At 39.8% G+C, this 15,763-nt stretch overlaps 1 protein-coding gene across 2 annotated transcripts; it reads right to left on the bottom strand.

Annotated features, from left to right (window-relative positions):
* Window positions 1–8,661: 8,661 nt before the first annotated feature.
* Window positions 8,662–15,256, bottom strand: siae (sialic acid acetylesterase). Of its 2 annotated transcripts, none has more exons than XM_014410026.4 (10): window positions 15,092–15,256; window positions 14,648–14,809; window positions 14,233–14,387; window positions 13,897–14,035; window positions 13,468–13,636; window positions 13,251–13,333; window positions 13,039–13,172; window positions 12,691–12,845; window positions 10,332–10,518; window positions 8,662–9,108 (listed from the first exon to the last, which is right to left on the bottom strand). In XM_014410026.4, the coding sequence occupies exons 1-10, from the start codon at window positions 15,144–15,146 to the stop codon at window positions 8,845–8,847; spliced, it is 1,503 nt and encodes a 500-aa protein (XP_014265512.2). In that variant the 5' UTR covers window positions 15,147–15,256; the 3' UTR covers window positions 8,662–8,844. The 2 variants fall into 2 exon arrangements, with proteins under 2 accessions (XP_014265512.2, XP_014265513.2); XM_014410027.4 differs by having other exon boundaries at window positions 14,648–14,844; window positions 15,092–15,249.
* Window positions 15,257–15,763: the final 507 nt, after the last annotated feature.

Below are 15,763 nucleotides of genomic sequence, written 5' to 3'. Positions count from 1 at the left end.
AATACACCTAGGAAAGAATCTTCTGGCTGCCAGAATTGAAGGAGTTGAAAAATTGAAGGAGTAACACCTGTGTAGATGTTCATCTACAATGAGAATCAGCTGTGGCTGGTTAAACTGCATTTTTAGATTTAAAATATGTTTCAATAAAATATTGCTGTTGGATTTTGCTGTCTTTTTAAGTTTTGCATTGTGTTATTGTTTTGGCCATAAGTTTAACAGTTTTGAAAACAGTATGTAAGCACATGCAAAGTGTCCTGTACGTACAAAGGTTTTTGGCAGTTGTTGTGTCTGAGTGAGAAGATAATTCATGAAATTTGAGAGATGTAGTCATTGAATGCATTTTGTGCCAAAACAATGATAACTGATCCTCAGTTTAGCCCACATAGACTTCTGTTGTGCTCACTGTGTGAGGAGTTTTGCAAAAATGACCTAAGTATTGAGAAATGTGTCCTAGCGTCTGTAAAAAACTGTAATACAGTGAAATTATACCTTTAATCACCAGCGTTATCCCCTCAAAAAAGAATTGAGTGTGTACTGGTGACATATAATAATATATTAAAGCAACAAGTAAATAAGCATTAAAGTGAAAGGTTCACATTATTAGAGAAAATCAAGAAAAGCTTTGAACTTGGTGCTTTTCAATGTGATCATCAGTGCTTTCGGGACTGACAGGTCTGCCATAATAATGTGAAATCCATGCAGACTTTGGCCACATTGAATTAACTTTTTTATATATTGTCTGTGGTTATCACTAAAACCTGTCACCTTTATAGTCAGTTCTGTCAGCCGCAATACAAATGTATAAAATAGAATTGGCACCAAATCACGACTAAGTATTTACTGATTTTGTTTACTGTGCAACACAAGTTACCATGGTGATCAAGCCAAAATATAAGAGCCTGTTTTGTGACATTGAAAAATCTGACTTGCAGCTCAGGTCAAGTTAATCTTCCTTCAAAGTACACCTCTTGGCTTTCTACTGTATGTGAAAAATAGCTGTGCTTTATTTTGAAGCCTGAGCTCCAGCAGTTGTTTCAGTTTTATTGCTATAACGTTACTTACTAATTGCAAGTTGCACAGAAAACCATGTGAAAATACAGGGAGTGCAGAATTATTAGGCAAATGAGTATTTTGCCCACATCATCCTCTCCATGCATGTTGTCTTACTCCAAGCTGTATAGGCTCGAAAGCCTACTACCAATTAAGCATATTAGGTGATGTGCATCTCTGTAATGAGAAGGGGTGTGGTCTAATGACATCAACACCCTATATCAGGTGTGCATAATTATTAGGCAACGTCCTTTCCTTTGGCAAAATGGGTCAAAAGAAGGACTTGACAGGCTCAGAAAAGTCAAAAACAGTGAGATATCTTGCAGAGGGATGCAGCAGTCTCAAAATTGCAAAGCTTCTGAAGCGTGATCATCGAACAATCAAGCGTTTCATTCAAAATAGTCAACAGGGTCGCAAGAAGCGTGTGGAAAAACCAAGGCGCAAAATAACTGCCCATGAACTGAGAAAAGTCAAGCGTGCAGCTGCCAAGATGCCACTTGCCAGCAAGGTGGAGGTGGAGTACTGGTTTGGGCTGGTATCATCAAAGATGAGCTTGTGGGGCCTTTTCGGGTTGAGGATGGAGTCAAGCTCAACTCCCAGTCCTACTGCCAGTTTCTGGAAGACACCTTCTTCAAGCAGTGGTACAGGAAGAAGTCTGCATCCTTCAAGAAAAACATGATTTTCATGCAGGACAATGCTCCATCACACGCGTCCAAGTACTCCACAGCGTGGCTGGCAAGAAAGGGTATAAAAGAAGAAAAACTAATGACATGGCCACCTTGTTCACCTGATCTGAACCCCATTGAGAACCTGTGGTCCATCATCAAATGTGAGATTTACAAGGAGGGAAAACAGTACACCTCTCTGAACAGTGTCTGGGAGGCTGTGGTTGCTGCTGCACGCAATGTTGATGGTGAACAGATCAAAACACTGACAGAATCCATGGATGGCAGGCTTTTGAGTGTCCTTGCAAAGAAAGGTGGCTATATTGGTCGCTGATTTGTTTTTGTTCTGTTTTTGAATGTCAGAAATGTATATTTGTGAATGTGGAGATGTTATATTGGTTTCACTGGTAAAAATAAATAATTGAAATGGGTATATATTTGTTTTTTGTTAAGTTGCCTAATAATTATGCACAGTAATAGTCACCTGCACACACAGATATCCCCCTAAAATAGCTAAAACTAAAAACAGACTAAAAACTACTTCCAAAAACATTCAGCTTTGATATTAATGAGTTTTTTGGGTTCATTGAGAACATGGTTGTTGTACAATAATAAAATTATTCCTCAAAAATACAACTTGCCTGATAATTCTGCACTCCCTGTAGTTGCTATGCTTTTCCATGTATGGGATACATATTGCCCAGGTATTTAACTGGTACATTACAGCTAAGTTTTTTCGTCCAGTTTATGCTCGCATTTAGCAAAACATGTTTCTGTATTTTGTTCTTGTTTTCAGGAGAAGTGTTGGATTTGAACGCAACACATCAGACATTTATTTGTGCAGATTTTGAGTCAAAATGACTTGTCTTGTAAATTTCAATTCACAGTGTGTTAAAATAAACATTTGCCATCCTTTTCTACATTCACACAGTGCAGTAATTATCTGCAAACTATACATTAAAAAAAAGCAATTATCCAGAAAACCTTGAAGTAGATATAATCATTTCGTTCCTAGATGCACACATACTTTATTTTCTTCATGGGGACATCTGAATTGGACTCCAAGCTAGCCAAAACAAATCTGTTACATAGCAGTGTTCGTCTAATAACATTACTTTACATTCCAGTGGGATGAGACACTTAATGATGGGACACTTACCGTAAGTGAATAAATGAATGTGACTGTCTGGCTGTGACAGCGGTAAAAAGGAAGTTAAATGCAGTCAAGGTACATATATTATCCAGATAGCACTAACTGAGACTATTGCTTAGGGATTCAGAGTCCACCCTGTGACATTTATTTATTACTAGCACAAATGCACAGAGATTTCCAGGCTCTGAAGTGTTTTGCAATGTGTTTCTCATTCAAATTGCTAAACTTGCAATTAGTGGAAATGCTAACTCACACCTATATCGCTGCCAGTCCTACCTCAAAGACCTTTTTGGAGCACGTGACAGAGGCTGCCTGAACATACTGAATACTTAAGTGGTAGCAGTTTCTTTGGGGAAACGTCCGATGATGGGCATCATAAACCTCGGATTTGGGACACAGAGTCAGTCTATAGGCTACGTCCTACTCATCTTGGGGATGGATCGTGAAAAAAAAAAATACAGTGTGAGACTAAAATTTTTTTAATGTTTTTGAAAGAGTGCCATGCTAAGATCACAAGAACAAGTCAACACATCAAACAGTAACCAAAAGCAGAGTTCAGAGGAAAATGGAAAATCCCTGTTTAGCTTTTTGTCAAAGAAAAAATTTCCTTAGATGTTAAAGTCATGCCAGAGACATACCGTGTCCTGGCAGCATATCAGGCCACAACAATGACCCACTGAATGCTTGAGCAGGAGCTTCTTAAAAGTAATCAAGTCAAACTGTGTGTCGTACTTGTAGTAAATAGCGCACACCTTCTTCCCCACACTTTTCAAGTGTAGAGTTGGTTTCACATGCAGACACATCTAGATCATGGTGTTGTATTTTAGTGATTTCAGTTATTATTTTACCGGGCCAGTATAAGACAAGATGCGTGCTTATTGAATGTGCAATAGAGTGCAAAATTGTGTTTGCTATCATCTGTAAAGCCAGGATGTTAGTCTCTAATGCATAAACACAGTGTGCTCTTATTTGGAGGTGAGGCAAAATATGCATACACTGCAAAATGGAAAAGTCTGCTCATCCCTCTTCCAGTTGTATTTTCCTTAATAAGCATGTCTACATTTTAGACTTTGTACTTTTAAATATTAAAATGTATGAGATGATGATTATGAGACGTCTTATTAGTCGAATTACTCATGATGCAGATGAAGATTTTCTCACACTTTTGTGCCGTTAAATGCTGTAAAGTCAGGAATACTTGAAGACCAGAATCTACAGCTCAACGTGAAATCAGTGTTGCTCTATGGTACAGAATATTGGAAGATGACAAAAGCTGCCACCAATAAGATGCAGAACTTCATCAACAGCTGCCCAAGCAAAATTTTGGAGACCTTTTGGCCAAAGATCTGTAATCACGACCTGTGGGGGAAAAGCAAAGCAAGTAGCTATACAGGTAGAAGATGCATTAGACATACACTGAGGAAACCGGGCAACAAGATCACCAGACAAGCCCTGACATGGAGCCCACAAGTGAGGAGAAGAAAAAGAGGTAGGCTAAAGAAAACATGGTGAAGGGACCTCTGAAAAGATATCGAACAGGATACTTGGCACCAGATTGAGAAAATTGCTCCAGGCTGAGTGTGGGACAGGCAGTATTTGAACAGGAAGTAAAACTTCAAATTGATTTCAGTTTTTCAGACAGTGCTGTGGATGTTTAGACCAACCCTATGGCGACACTGAAAGTGCAATGTATGTTTAGTGTGTGTGCAGAGCAGGTGAGCAAAGCAGAATGCGTCTTACTGAGCTACAGACAAACAAACATGCTTAACTTGTCTTTTGGCCCCACCGCAGCATCATGAAACTTTTAGTTTTCATTTATTTAGCATCTACAAACTACATTACTAAGAAATCGCAAGCTGCAACTGGTAAAAATGTAAGTGTTCAATGTTTGTGAACACATCATGGAAGGAGGGGCTGGAGCCAGCTACTATAGGTCCAGAGACAGGGTCCACCCTGGACTGGTCACCAGTCTGTTTTAGGGTTAACACAAAGAGACAAACCAATACACGAACTGCGATCAAGTAAAATTACCAAATCAATGCGATACAAATTTTTACCCAAATGCAATTGATTGATTCAAAACTTTACAATCACTGCCTGAATGCCCTCACAGCAGTTACATAATAGAAGCTCTAAAGCAAAAGTGAGGTATCACCATACCTGCTGCTGTCAGGTCCACTTAGTTTGACTTCTGTTTCCAATCAGTAGAGATGTCAACAACGTGCTGTACTTACCGTTTGTCACAGTGAATGGTGAGATTTGCTTCATTTGTTTCATTAATCCTGACAAGGAGACGGTAACCTGTGCAGCCTCAGGGCCATATCCTCACAGCACAGCTCTCTCTGGAGACTTCTACAACACCATGTGGTCTCCATAGTGAACAAAATGAAAGAAATTATATTTGACCCTAAAGGTATATGGGTACATGACCCAGTGGTGTTTAAGGCTGTACAACAGAGCAGGTTAGCTCATATAGGTATTTGGGCATCTATATAGATACATGTTTTAAATGGGAAGTTTATGTTGATTTTTATGTTAGAAATTAACAAACAGACTTCATTTTCAATGCAGCACTGAAAGGTTTGCTATTTGGGATGGCAGTCCGGCTTGACTCACTTGCAGTAAAAACAAAATCTAACATCTTTCCTAAATTATAGGAAAGAGTATCAGTCTCTCCAGTCAAAATATGAAATAAATGTGATTCATCACATTTATAAAATTGCCAGTGATCCATCCCATATATTTTTCCAGAGTATGAGCTACTATCCTCAGGGAAATACAGGAAGGTAATGACCAGGGGTCTCAAACTTAAATGAGCTGTGGGCCACTGCTGGCACTGTCATCTCATTGGAGAGCCTCTTTAGTGTTTAAGTAGTACAAAAAACAAACAAACAAACAAGAAAACACCCTCAAATATTTCCGAAAATGAAGTGTTTTGTTTTTTTAAATTTCAATTTACCCTGGGGCAGACCCAGGACACGCTGGAGAGATTATGTCTCTCGGCTGGCCTGGGAACACCTTGGTGTTCCCCTGAATAAGCTGGAAGAGGTGGCTGGGGAGAGGGAGGTCTGGGCTTCTCTGCTTAGGCTGCTGCCCCCACAACCCGGCCCCGGATAAAGTGGAAGAAGATGGATAAATTTCAATTATTGTGTAACAAGACAAAACTGCAATTGTGAACGCAATTTTTTTTTCTCACTGAACTGAAGCGTTTCATTGAACTACCAAATAAACAAGTTGTTACTCTCTTTCTGGCTGCTATGATTTTGTTTATATTTGACAAAATAAAAATGCAGACATAAGTGTACACATTAGTTTTTGACTGCTAGTGAAAATTGTTTTCACAAACAACTCTCTCACTGAACTAACACAGCCAATCCCTCAACATGTTTGTACTCTCTGCTCATATTAAATCATTTTTTGCTTTTTAAAGAACTTAATTTAACACTGCACTCAACAACAAACAAATCCTCCCTAACAGAAAAAGTAACTTCAAGGGCCAAATCGCATTATATTTCCTCACGTCAATATACGGGCTGCAAGTAGGGGTGACGTGGGCCGCTAGTGGCCCCCGGACCACAAGTTTGAGACCCCTGGTTTAGAGGAAGCAGCTCCAAAACTAACTGCTATAAACTCTCATTCCCTCTCATTTCTTACATATACAAATAAGGATTTAGTGCCACATCAGCATGTACTTTAATGTATCAAACAAATGTGTATTAACCAATTAATTAACTTATTTATTTTTCTGACTGAACAGCTTTTCCAGGTTTTCATCAAAGACTTAGAAAACTTGTCCTGTAGTTTTTTAGTTAAATCTGGAACTATTGCTGAACTATAAACTATAACTCAGTAAAACATCTCTGCCTAAGTAAGCCATTATTTGTCAGTGAAGGCTGATATTATAAATGGTTAAGCTGGGGAACATTAAAGCAGACTTTTTCTCTAAATCTCATGATGCATTTTTTTTCAGTAATGTTAAAGAGCAAAACAAAATACAAGAAAATGAGGTCACTACTTTACATCAATAGACTAAATTTTTAGGGAATAATTATTCAGACAATGAAATGGTCATAATCTGGGGGAAGATCCGTCTTTTGCTGTCTCTGATCTGTTTCTCAAGATTTTTTCTTCAGTTTCTGTCTCCTGAATTTGTCCCTGTCAGGTTACAGCTGAATTATTATAAAATTATACACTTTAAATTAAAATGTTATTTTATACAGTGATGATGAGAGAATTGACCGGGATGAAATCACTTTTCCATCCTTCTTGATTCATGTAAATTATGGCCTAATCAGCTGTTCTGAAACAGGAAACGATGCTTTATTCGTTAATGTAAAACTCAAACATGACATAAGGATTCAGTGGGAAAGCATAAATGATAACAAAAAGAGTGCAATGTTTATTTTTGATTTTATAACGATTGATACATTTTCATTAATGCTTGTAACAAAAATAAACAACAAAAAACTACAGTAGTCAGGAAAATTTGACTGAATCACCTAAAAATCATCAGTGATTGCTGCTCTGCAAGGACGGCACAGAAAATTAGTTAAGAACTTCACAAACAAAGAAAGAAATATACAAATACAGCAATGAGAACATGATTCTTCACCCCCCCCTCCCAAAAAAAATTTAAAAAAATCCCACGCAAATTAAAATTGTTTGTGCAGTTTTATTTTGAGTGACTCATTTTCTCAAATTCCAACAAAGGTAAACACGGAAGCCTGATCGCATATTAACACCAGAGCTCTAAGAAAAACAAAACTATAAAGCACTTTTTATTTTTTTTTTAGAAACCCAATCACTCCAACATGTCTGCCACACCACAATCAGATACCATCAGTTATTACACCACTACAGCGAGTGATCACCAAACCAAACAAGCTGCTAGATAAGGTTTTGCAAACATCCTCCTCAGATACACAGAACGGTGTGTTGCTGTGAGGTGAATCCTTATGAATACCACAGTAATTAACATCTATAGACTAAAACAACAGCATGAAAAATGAAAGCAGATGCAACATTAATTATCCAACAGCTTACCAGCCAGGTGCTTATTTACCAAAGGAGATTACCTGTTTGGCTTCAGCAAAGACAAATGAACACACTGCGTTCTGTTGGCATGTTATTTAAAACTGAATGTCAGTAATAACCAAGATAGCTGATGGTTATAGGCAGGAGAATAGGAAAGCTGTTGGTTGGGGCATAAAGTAATGGAAGAACTGTGAAATGTCCACGTCCTGTACATGATGTTAGACAGAGGCCACCATTAATGTCCAACCATTGCAAACTGCTTTAAAGATCTGTGTTAGTACATAAAACTGAAATTACCACAATGTAAAACTTCAGCAGCAGCTGTACGTCTCACAGTTGGGCTTTTTTCTTAATCCAAACAGTGAGACATACTGTAGAACTTGTATTTTGTTTTTAATTCAAGTTTCGTAGGCTTGCATATCACATTCCAGCTCCACTGTTAAGTGATGCAGTTGTCAAATTGAAGAACAACCTTGTTGGAGCAGCTTTGAAAGGGTGTCTAATAACAAGGCTGTGAAATATACGGCTCATTGGCTCATTTGGAAATAAAGAGAGTGATCACTGATTATTGCTTAATGTTTCCTTAGTTTGACAATAAAAGTAAAATTCAGTTTCAAACCATTCTGTTGCTGATACATTACACTGTACTGTGAAACCTATAAAGGGATTTTTTTTATTAGTTCTATATGTGTCTGATCAATGAAATACAACTATTTTTAAAGTAAAAGGTCATATTCAAAGTAATAAAGAAATGGTATGGAGATTTTTATTATTTTATTCATCAAATTTCATGAAGACAAAGTGTTTTCACCAAATGGAATTACAAAATGAACAGACAAGCTGCTCTGAGCCTATTACAAACCCTGGAGAGGTCGCCAATCAACACCGTGCCCAGTTATCCCAACTGACCATAGAGACAAATGTCTTGTCACAGTTTCAGGGTTAGTAGCTTTTCCAAATGCCTCCTTTCCATGAAGAGTGATTGATGATGAAAGGAGGTGCTGGTAAAATCCAACTGGCGCTGTAGACGGGACAGGCTTTAAACTCACAGGGCCAGTCTCTCCAAGCGTATCGAACAGCAGCGACTTCAGACGACTGACACACAGCAGCTGACACCTGGATGGTGGTCAGATCCCACCCCACTATAGGAGTTTGAAGCCAAAGGGACTTAGGCCCACATGGAGCCCAAATATCCGAGCAACAGACCTTGATTAAAAAGACAAGAGAACAACAAGTGACTTTGACTTAGAAGTCATCACAGCAAGTACTGACTACAGCTAAATATTCTTTAAGTGCATGATTATAAGAGTACAACTACAATAGTAAATAATCTAAGAAGTAACTTAACCAGGCTGTGCAGACTATTCTACAATGTTTCTCATTGATATGCACACACAACCTGCACACCAGTAGGGACAGTGTTGGAATGCAGGGTGCAACGGTCCAACGAGTCTACATGTGCTTTGTGGATTTGGAGAAAGCGTCCCTCAGAGGATCCTGTTTGAGAGGGTTCAGGAGTATGGGGTATCTGACCCACTGCTATGAGCCATTCAGTTCGGTGGCTCTTGGACTTCACCCAGTTTGTTGGTTTTGAATTTGTTGGCTTCAAAAGGCGTAAGCTTTATAGGGTGGCAGCCTCCAAATTGGACTGGAACCTCCAAGTCTGAGACCATGGTTCTCAGCAAAAAAAGGGATGGTGTTCTCACTCCAGATCAGGTGCTTTGTTGTAATTAAGTTAGGATGAGTTGCTGCCCCAAGTAGAGTAGTCTAAGTATCCTGGGGTCTGGTTAACAATTGAAGGGAGAGGGGAGCTGGAAAATGACAGATTGGTACAGCTTCTGCATTGATGGGTGTACCAATCTGTTGTGGTGAACCAAGAGCTGAGTATAAAAGCAAAGTTTTTGATTTACCAGCTGATCTACATTCCTACACTCACTTATGGCGACAAGCTCCAAGTAATGACTGAAAGAATAAGATCGCAGATACACGTGGCAAAAATAAGTGAAGTGTGGCTGGGCTTAGTTTGAGAGACAGTTCAGTCATTCAGAAAGCACTCAAAGTAAAGCCATGACTCCTCCACATCACATTGAGCCAGCTGAGGTGGTGGCATCTGATTAGAACGCTGCCTGGGCGAGGTGTTATGGATATATTCCACCAGGCAGATATCCTGGGGTAGGCCCAGGACACGCTGGGCATATCCTGGGGTGGGAAGGCAATGGTGTTCCCCCAGATGAGGTGGAGGTGGTGGCTTGAGGCCAACTGTCTAGGTTGTTTTCCCCATGACTTGGCCCCAGATAAGCAGAACAAAATGGATGGACGGATGGATATCTTGCTGTAGGACACTTTTGAAAGGGGTCTAGGGATACAAATGTCAACCCTAAAGTTTTAGGATTTGCGCTAACTCAAGCTTACATCCCTGCCACCCTTACCTCAAAGATGTCTTTGGATGATGTGACAGAGACTGCCTGGTCATAGGTAATGTTGACGTACATCTGAGTGGATGCAATTTCTTTGGGGAAAGGTCCGAGGAAGGGCACGTTCTCTTCCTCATAAGCCACAGCCCTAGCACCCAGTGTCAGTCTATAGGCTACATCCTGCTTGTCTCTGGGATGGATCCTGAAACGGAAAAACCACATCAGTATTTTTATAAACAATCCAATTGTCATATAAACTAGAATCCAATATTTGTACTCTCAATACTTTGTATCTGTTTAGAGTTAGCTTTACACTAGCCGTACCACTGAAAAATAATCAACGCCATCATCAAATACATAATTCTTTCCCTCATAAGTGATTATGATGACATTAGATAAATTCAGTAATCTGCACTGGATTGTACATTTCTTAAATGGAGTTTTAAGCATCACTCATCTCTTTCCCACCAATGCAGAACCAATTCTGCCATTGTAAGTGAAAAACAGCCTGCATGTTAATTCCAGTACCTAATCTAGAACTGATACTACCAGGTTAGACACCTACCTTATAGACAAGAGGTAAAATTGGCATGTTCCTCTCATCAGGTAAGGGTCAAGTACCACTTACCAACTCCATCCTCTTTTCCATAAATTGCCACTTTTGGCTCCAAAAATTGCAACATTTACAGCTAGCCTTGACTTTGGTATTTTCACCATCCACAAACAATCAGTGACATCAGAGGGGTATGTTCCTTTTTTTTTTTTTTTTTTACCTAGTCTATTTTCATCCCCAAATGTGAGAGGTGTGCCTCAGCTTGTAGAGTGGATAGACCAATGGCTATTTATAGTTTTGAGGTTTAATCCCCACCTTCTCCTGTCCACATGTAGAAGAGTCCTTCGCCAAGACACCAAAACCCACTTGGCATCTGACGAGAGGAGAGCTCCTTGTGGCTATTGAATGTTGGGTAGAATGCTAAAAATATTAGCTAAAAAGAGTTGTACAGTCTGTCCATCTTAAGACAGTACAATGTGACTGACATACCTTTGAGAAAAATTTGCCTATTAAAGGCGGCCTCTGAAATGTTGATGGTTATGTATGAAAATACAGTTTACATTGTTGGGTTAGGTTGCATACTAATACTCAACTGGATAGAGAACTGCATCACATGTCTGTTAAATAATGAAGAAGTGGAGAAAGCTCATTTCCGCTGCTTGTATCCACAATCTTGTTCTTTCGGTCACTAACCAAAGTCTGTGACCACAGGTGAGGGTGGGGATGTAGCTCGACTGGTAAATCGAGAGCGCTTTTACACTCAGCTCTCTCTTCAACATGACAAAGCGGTAGAGTATCTGCATTACTGCAGCACCGTCTGTCGATCTCCCACTCCCCTTTCCCCTCACTCGTGAACAAGACCCTGAGATACTCAAACTCCTCCACTTGGGGCAGGAACTGGTCCCTAACCCAGAGTGAGCACTCCACCCTTTTTCGGCTAAGGACCATGGCCTCAGACTTGGAGGCACTGATTCTCATTTCCGCCGCTTCACACTTGTCTATAAACCGTTTCAGTGTGAGCTGGAGGTCACTATCTCATAAAGCCAGCAGAACCACATCATTCATAAAAAGCAGAGACGAGATTCTGAAACTGCCCAAGCAGAAGCCTTCCGCCCCTTGGCCTAGAAATTATATAAAAATTATGAACAGAATCTGTGACAAAAGGTAGCCCTGGCGGAGTCCAACGCCCACCGGGGACCAGTCTGACTTATTGCCGGCTACGCAGACCAAGCTCTTCCAACTGTTGTATAAGGATTGATTTGATTATATGTCCAATTCTTATTAATATCTGACTCTCTTCCACAGTGTCTCTTTTTTCCTGTCCACCTCCCCTTACCCACAATGACTGTGTCCCTTCCTGAGCCTGATTCTGCCGGTGGTTTCTTCCATTTAAACGGGAGTTTTTGCTTTCCACTGTCGCCAAGAGCTTTGTCATAGCAGATCATCTGATTGGTGGGGTTTTCTATATATTATTGTCTTTACCTTACAATACAAAGTGCTTTGAGGCAACTGCTTTTGTGCTACATAAATAAGACTGAATTTAAATAAACTTGTGTGTTTGGAAACAAGGGTTTTTCCACAAAGTACTAATGTTTAGCTTGAGAATATGCAAAAAATGTATAACTTTTATGTAAACTGCCTTTTCTGGATTTTTGGTTGATATTCTGTCTCTCTACACAAAAATGAAGCTACCAAAAAAATTGGAGACTTAATTTCTTTGTAAGTGAACAAACCAAATAATTCTGCATGGGATCCAGTAATTATTTCCCCCACTGTACACACTAGATATAACAAAAATTCTATGCTTTCACTTGTTCTTACGTGCCATACGGCGAAGTTGCATCTGGTAAATCCAAAGCCACAGCCATGAAGGTTTTCTTCATCCTGAGGTTAGGAACAAAACCAAAGTCTGCTGTTTGGTGCCAGCGGATGTTTGGAAAGCCATCATCTTTGGAGGTCTTTATGTAAGTGGACAGCTGCACATGTAGAGGAATCACTCATCACCATTGCAACACAATAAACAATGTTATAAATCGGCCTATGTTACACTTATACTGAAAAGAGAAGCCCATGTGTTGTTGGATGCTACAGTGCTACAGTAATGGTGCACCTACACCAAAAATGTTTCAAGTTTACTCTTTGTTAGTGTTAAACCAATGCCTAACAGACCTGGACAAACCCAAAGGGGAAGTCAGGAGCTGTTTGCCCCCCTGAGCCCTGATGAAATGCCATCCTCCAGTCATCAATCATAGCCGGGAAGGAACAGTTGTACTTGTCCTGGTTATACTCTGCATTGGCCTCACCTGAAAATGTGATAAACCCCAGAAGTTTATGTGAGTCACTGAATACTCCAAACCTACCTGTGATATAAGGAGTCTTACCTTGGTACCAGAGGTCCCCTTTGATGGTCATATTGAGCAATGGGTGGATCATTGAATTCCACAAAATAGAATTTTTTTTAGGTCTGAGATCACGACATGGAGAAAACATGCACAGTGCAGTTAGTACAGACCATGTTTGATGGGTATTAAACACACAGAAACAACTGCTGTCTTAACTTCAGTCAGACAGCTGGAGAATGTGTCTTTATGTCCTTACCCGTCTACAACTGGCACTTCTTGACACTGTTTCAGGGCTCTTGAAGATGACCACACTTCGACCGGTGTGCCACCCCAACAGGACTCCACCAGTCCTATGGGGTACTTCAAGGTCTCATACATGTAACGTCCAAAGAGCCAGCACACAGCAGAAAACTCTTCCACCACACCTGGAAACACAGCTGTTCATTAATCAACCAGTATAACGCAAGCTAAGAGCGGTATATATGCATCATGGTTGATATTTATTTGACCTGAGACCATATTCTAATGTCATATGTTGAAACCACAATAAAACCATAGCTTGAATTTAGGGAGAGATGCAAAGTACTATATGAATGTTCAATGATCCAAAACAAAACCTTTAAGTATAAACACATTTTCCAATATCTCAATAAATACTTAAAATGAAAATAAAATCTTATCTTACTGGCAGTGGGCACAGACCAGGGAATCTCTACTTCTATCAGATCCATTAACTCGATGCCACTTGTGTTCAACGCTACCATAAAAGGCCTGACATAAGGATACTTAGCAACAACAGACAGCTCCTCTGTTGCATTGAAAATCTGGTGAAGAGTGAGTAAACAAAATAGATATGCTTTAACAAATGATTAAATACATTTTAAGAAGAAACTGCTTTTTGCCTTATATGTTTGATGGCTCTTTTGTAATTGGGCAAAGATGCAGAGGGTTTTGGCATGTCCCAGCTGACACCAGGTATAAGGCAAAACCTGAATGTCAGCACAGAGACAGACAACCTTACCTGAGTCATGTTAAACCACATGTTGCTCTGCCCTCCACACATCCAAATGTCTCCAAACAGCACATCTGTAAGAGTAGCTGAATCGTTCTGAACTTTTGCTGTCACATTATATGGACCACCAGCAGCAACAGGGTCAAGGGTCACTTGCCAAATGCCTTTAAGAAAAAGAAACAAAACTTTTAGCTATGTGTAACATTGTAGCATCTATGAAACATGATCAAGACAAATTCATAGACTGAATCTGAGGCACAACATGCTGTTACTTTTACTAGGTCAGTGACCACAGTTACAGAATACAAGCCCCAAAACAAAAGTGAGGTACCCGCTATATCTGCTGCCGTCAATTTCACTTAGTTTGAATATAGTACAGACATCAGGATAAATCCCGTCTTTGACAACAACGTGCTGTACTTACCGTTTGTCACAGTGACCAGTGAGGCTTGCCGTTTAAATAAACCTAACAAGGAGACGGTAACCTGTGCACCCTCGGGGCCATATCCCCACAGCACAGCTCTCTCTGGAGACTTCTGCAGCACCATGTGGTCTCCATAGTAGGAGGCAAAACGCAGCTTCCCATCTACACACACCAACAAGTTTTATTGTTTTATTACACTGAAAAAAAAAAACAAGCAAGATTAATGCTGCCTATGTCAGCCCAGGACACTTGCAAAAGATAGTGTTCGTCTCAGCAATTTCACTTCCTGGTTATTTAAAGTTTCAAGGAATCATAAAACTTGTGCAGATGAATAAAAAACACAACATAAAAAATTGAGTCCGGTTAGATTTACATTAAGTAGGTCAAGGCTTGCTGGAAACTCGAAAACTGCCACAATATGCAGCGTAAAGATAATGCACTCACCACAAGTGTGAAGAGAAGCTAAAAGTGCAAAAACAACACAAAGTGTAGCAGCCATGATCACACGATCACATGATTAATAGAAAGCTGTGGGGAAAAGTCACGCGCTTGTTGGCGAAAGTCCATGTAACAGATACAAACGTCACTTGCGTTTCGGGACTCGGTATTTGTGCGTCGATGTCGTGACGTCATCCAGCAGCTGACGCGCAAATCTCGTGATCCTTCAAAATAAAAGCCAAAGAAATCAACCGCGTTTTTAGTAATTCCGAAACGTCCGGAGCTCTATTCCACGAAACATTTTGTCCAAATTTGATAAACAATTATGATGATAAATAATTCACATTATTTAATCCCTTCTTGTGTTTTTTTGTTGTTGTTGTTGTTGTTGTTTTTTTTTTTTTTACATTTATCGGATACTAAGACATCCATCACAGCTGATTTAAATGGATAAATTACCTTCTCAACATGTCTTGAAGTTCTCCAGAGGCCTGGTAATGAACTAATCGTGTGATTCAGGTGTGTTGACCCAGGCTGAGATCTAAAACCTGCAAGGACACCAGCCCTTGTGGACTGGGATTGGGGACCCCTGCTCTAAGAGACAATACCAGATATATGACCCTGAAAAATTTTCCATCTAGTACAGTGGTTCTTAACCTTGTTGGAGGTACCGAACCC

The sequence above is a fragment of the Maylandia zebra genome, linkage group LG14, assembly GCF_041146795.1.
Source record: "Maylandia zebra isolate NMK-2024a linkage group LG14, Mzebra_GT3a, whole genome shotgun sequence".
In the NCBI taxonomy this organism is placed as follows: Eukaryota; Metazoa; Chordata; class Actinopteri; order Cichliformes; family Cichlidae; genus Maylandia; species Maylandia zebra.
The sequence above is the reverse complement of the archived record's forward strand: the minus strand, read 5'-3'. Positions and strand labels throughout refer to the sequence as shown.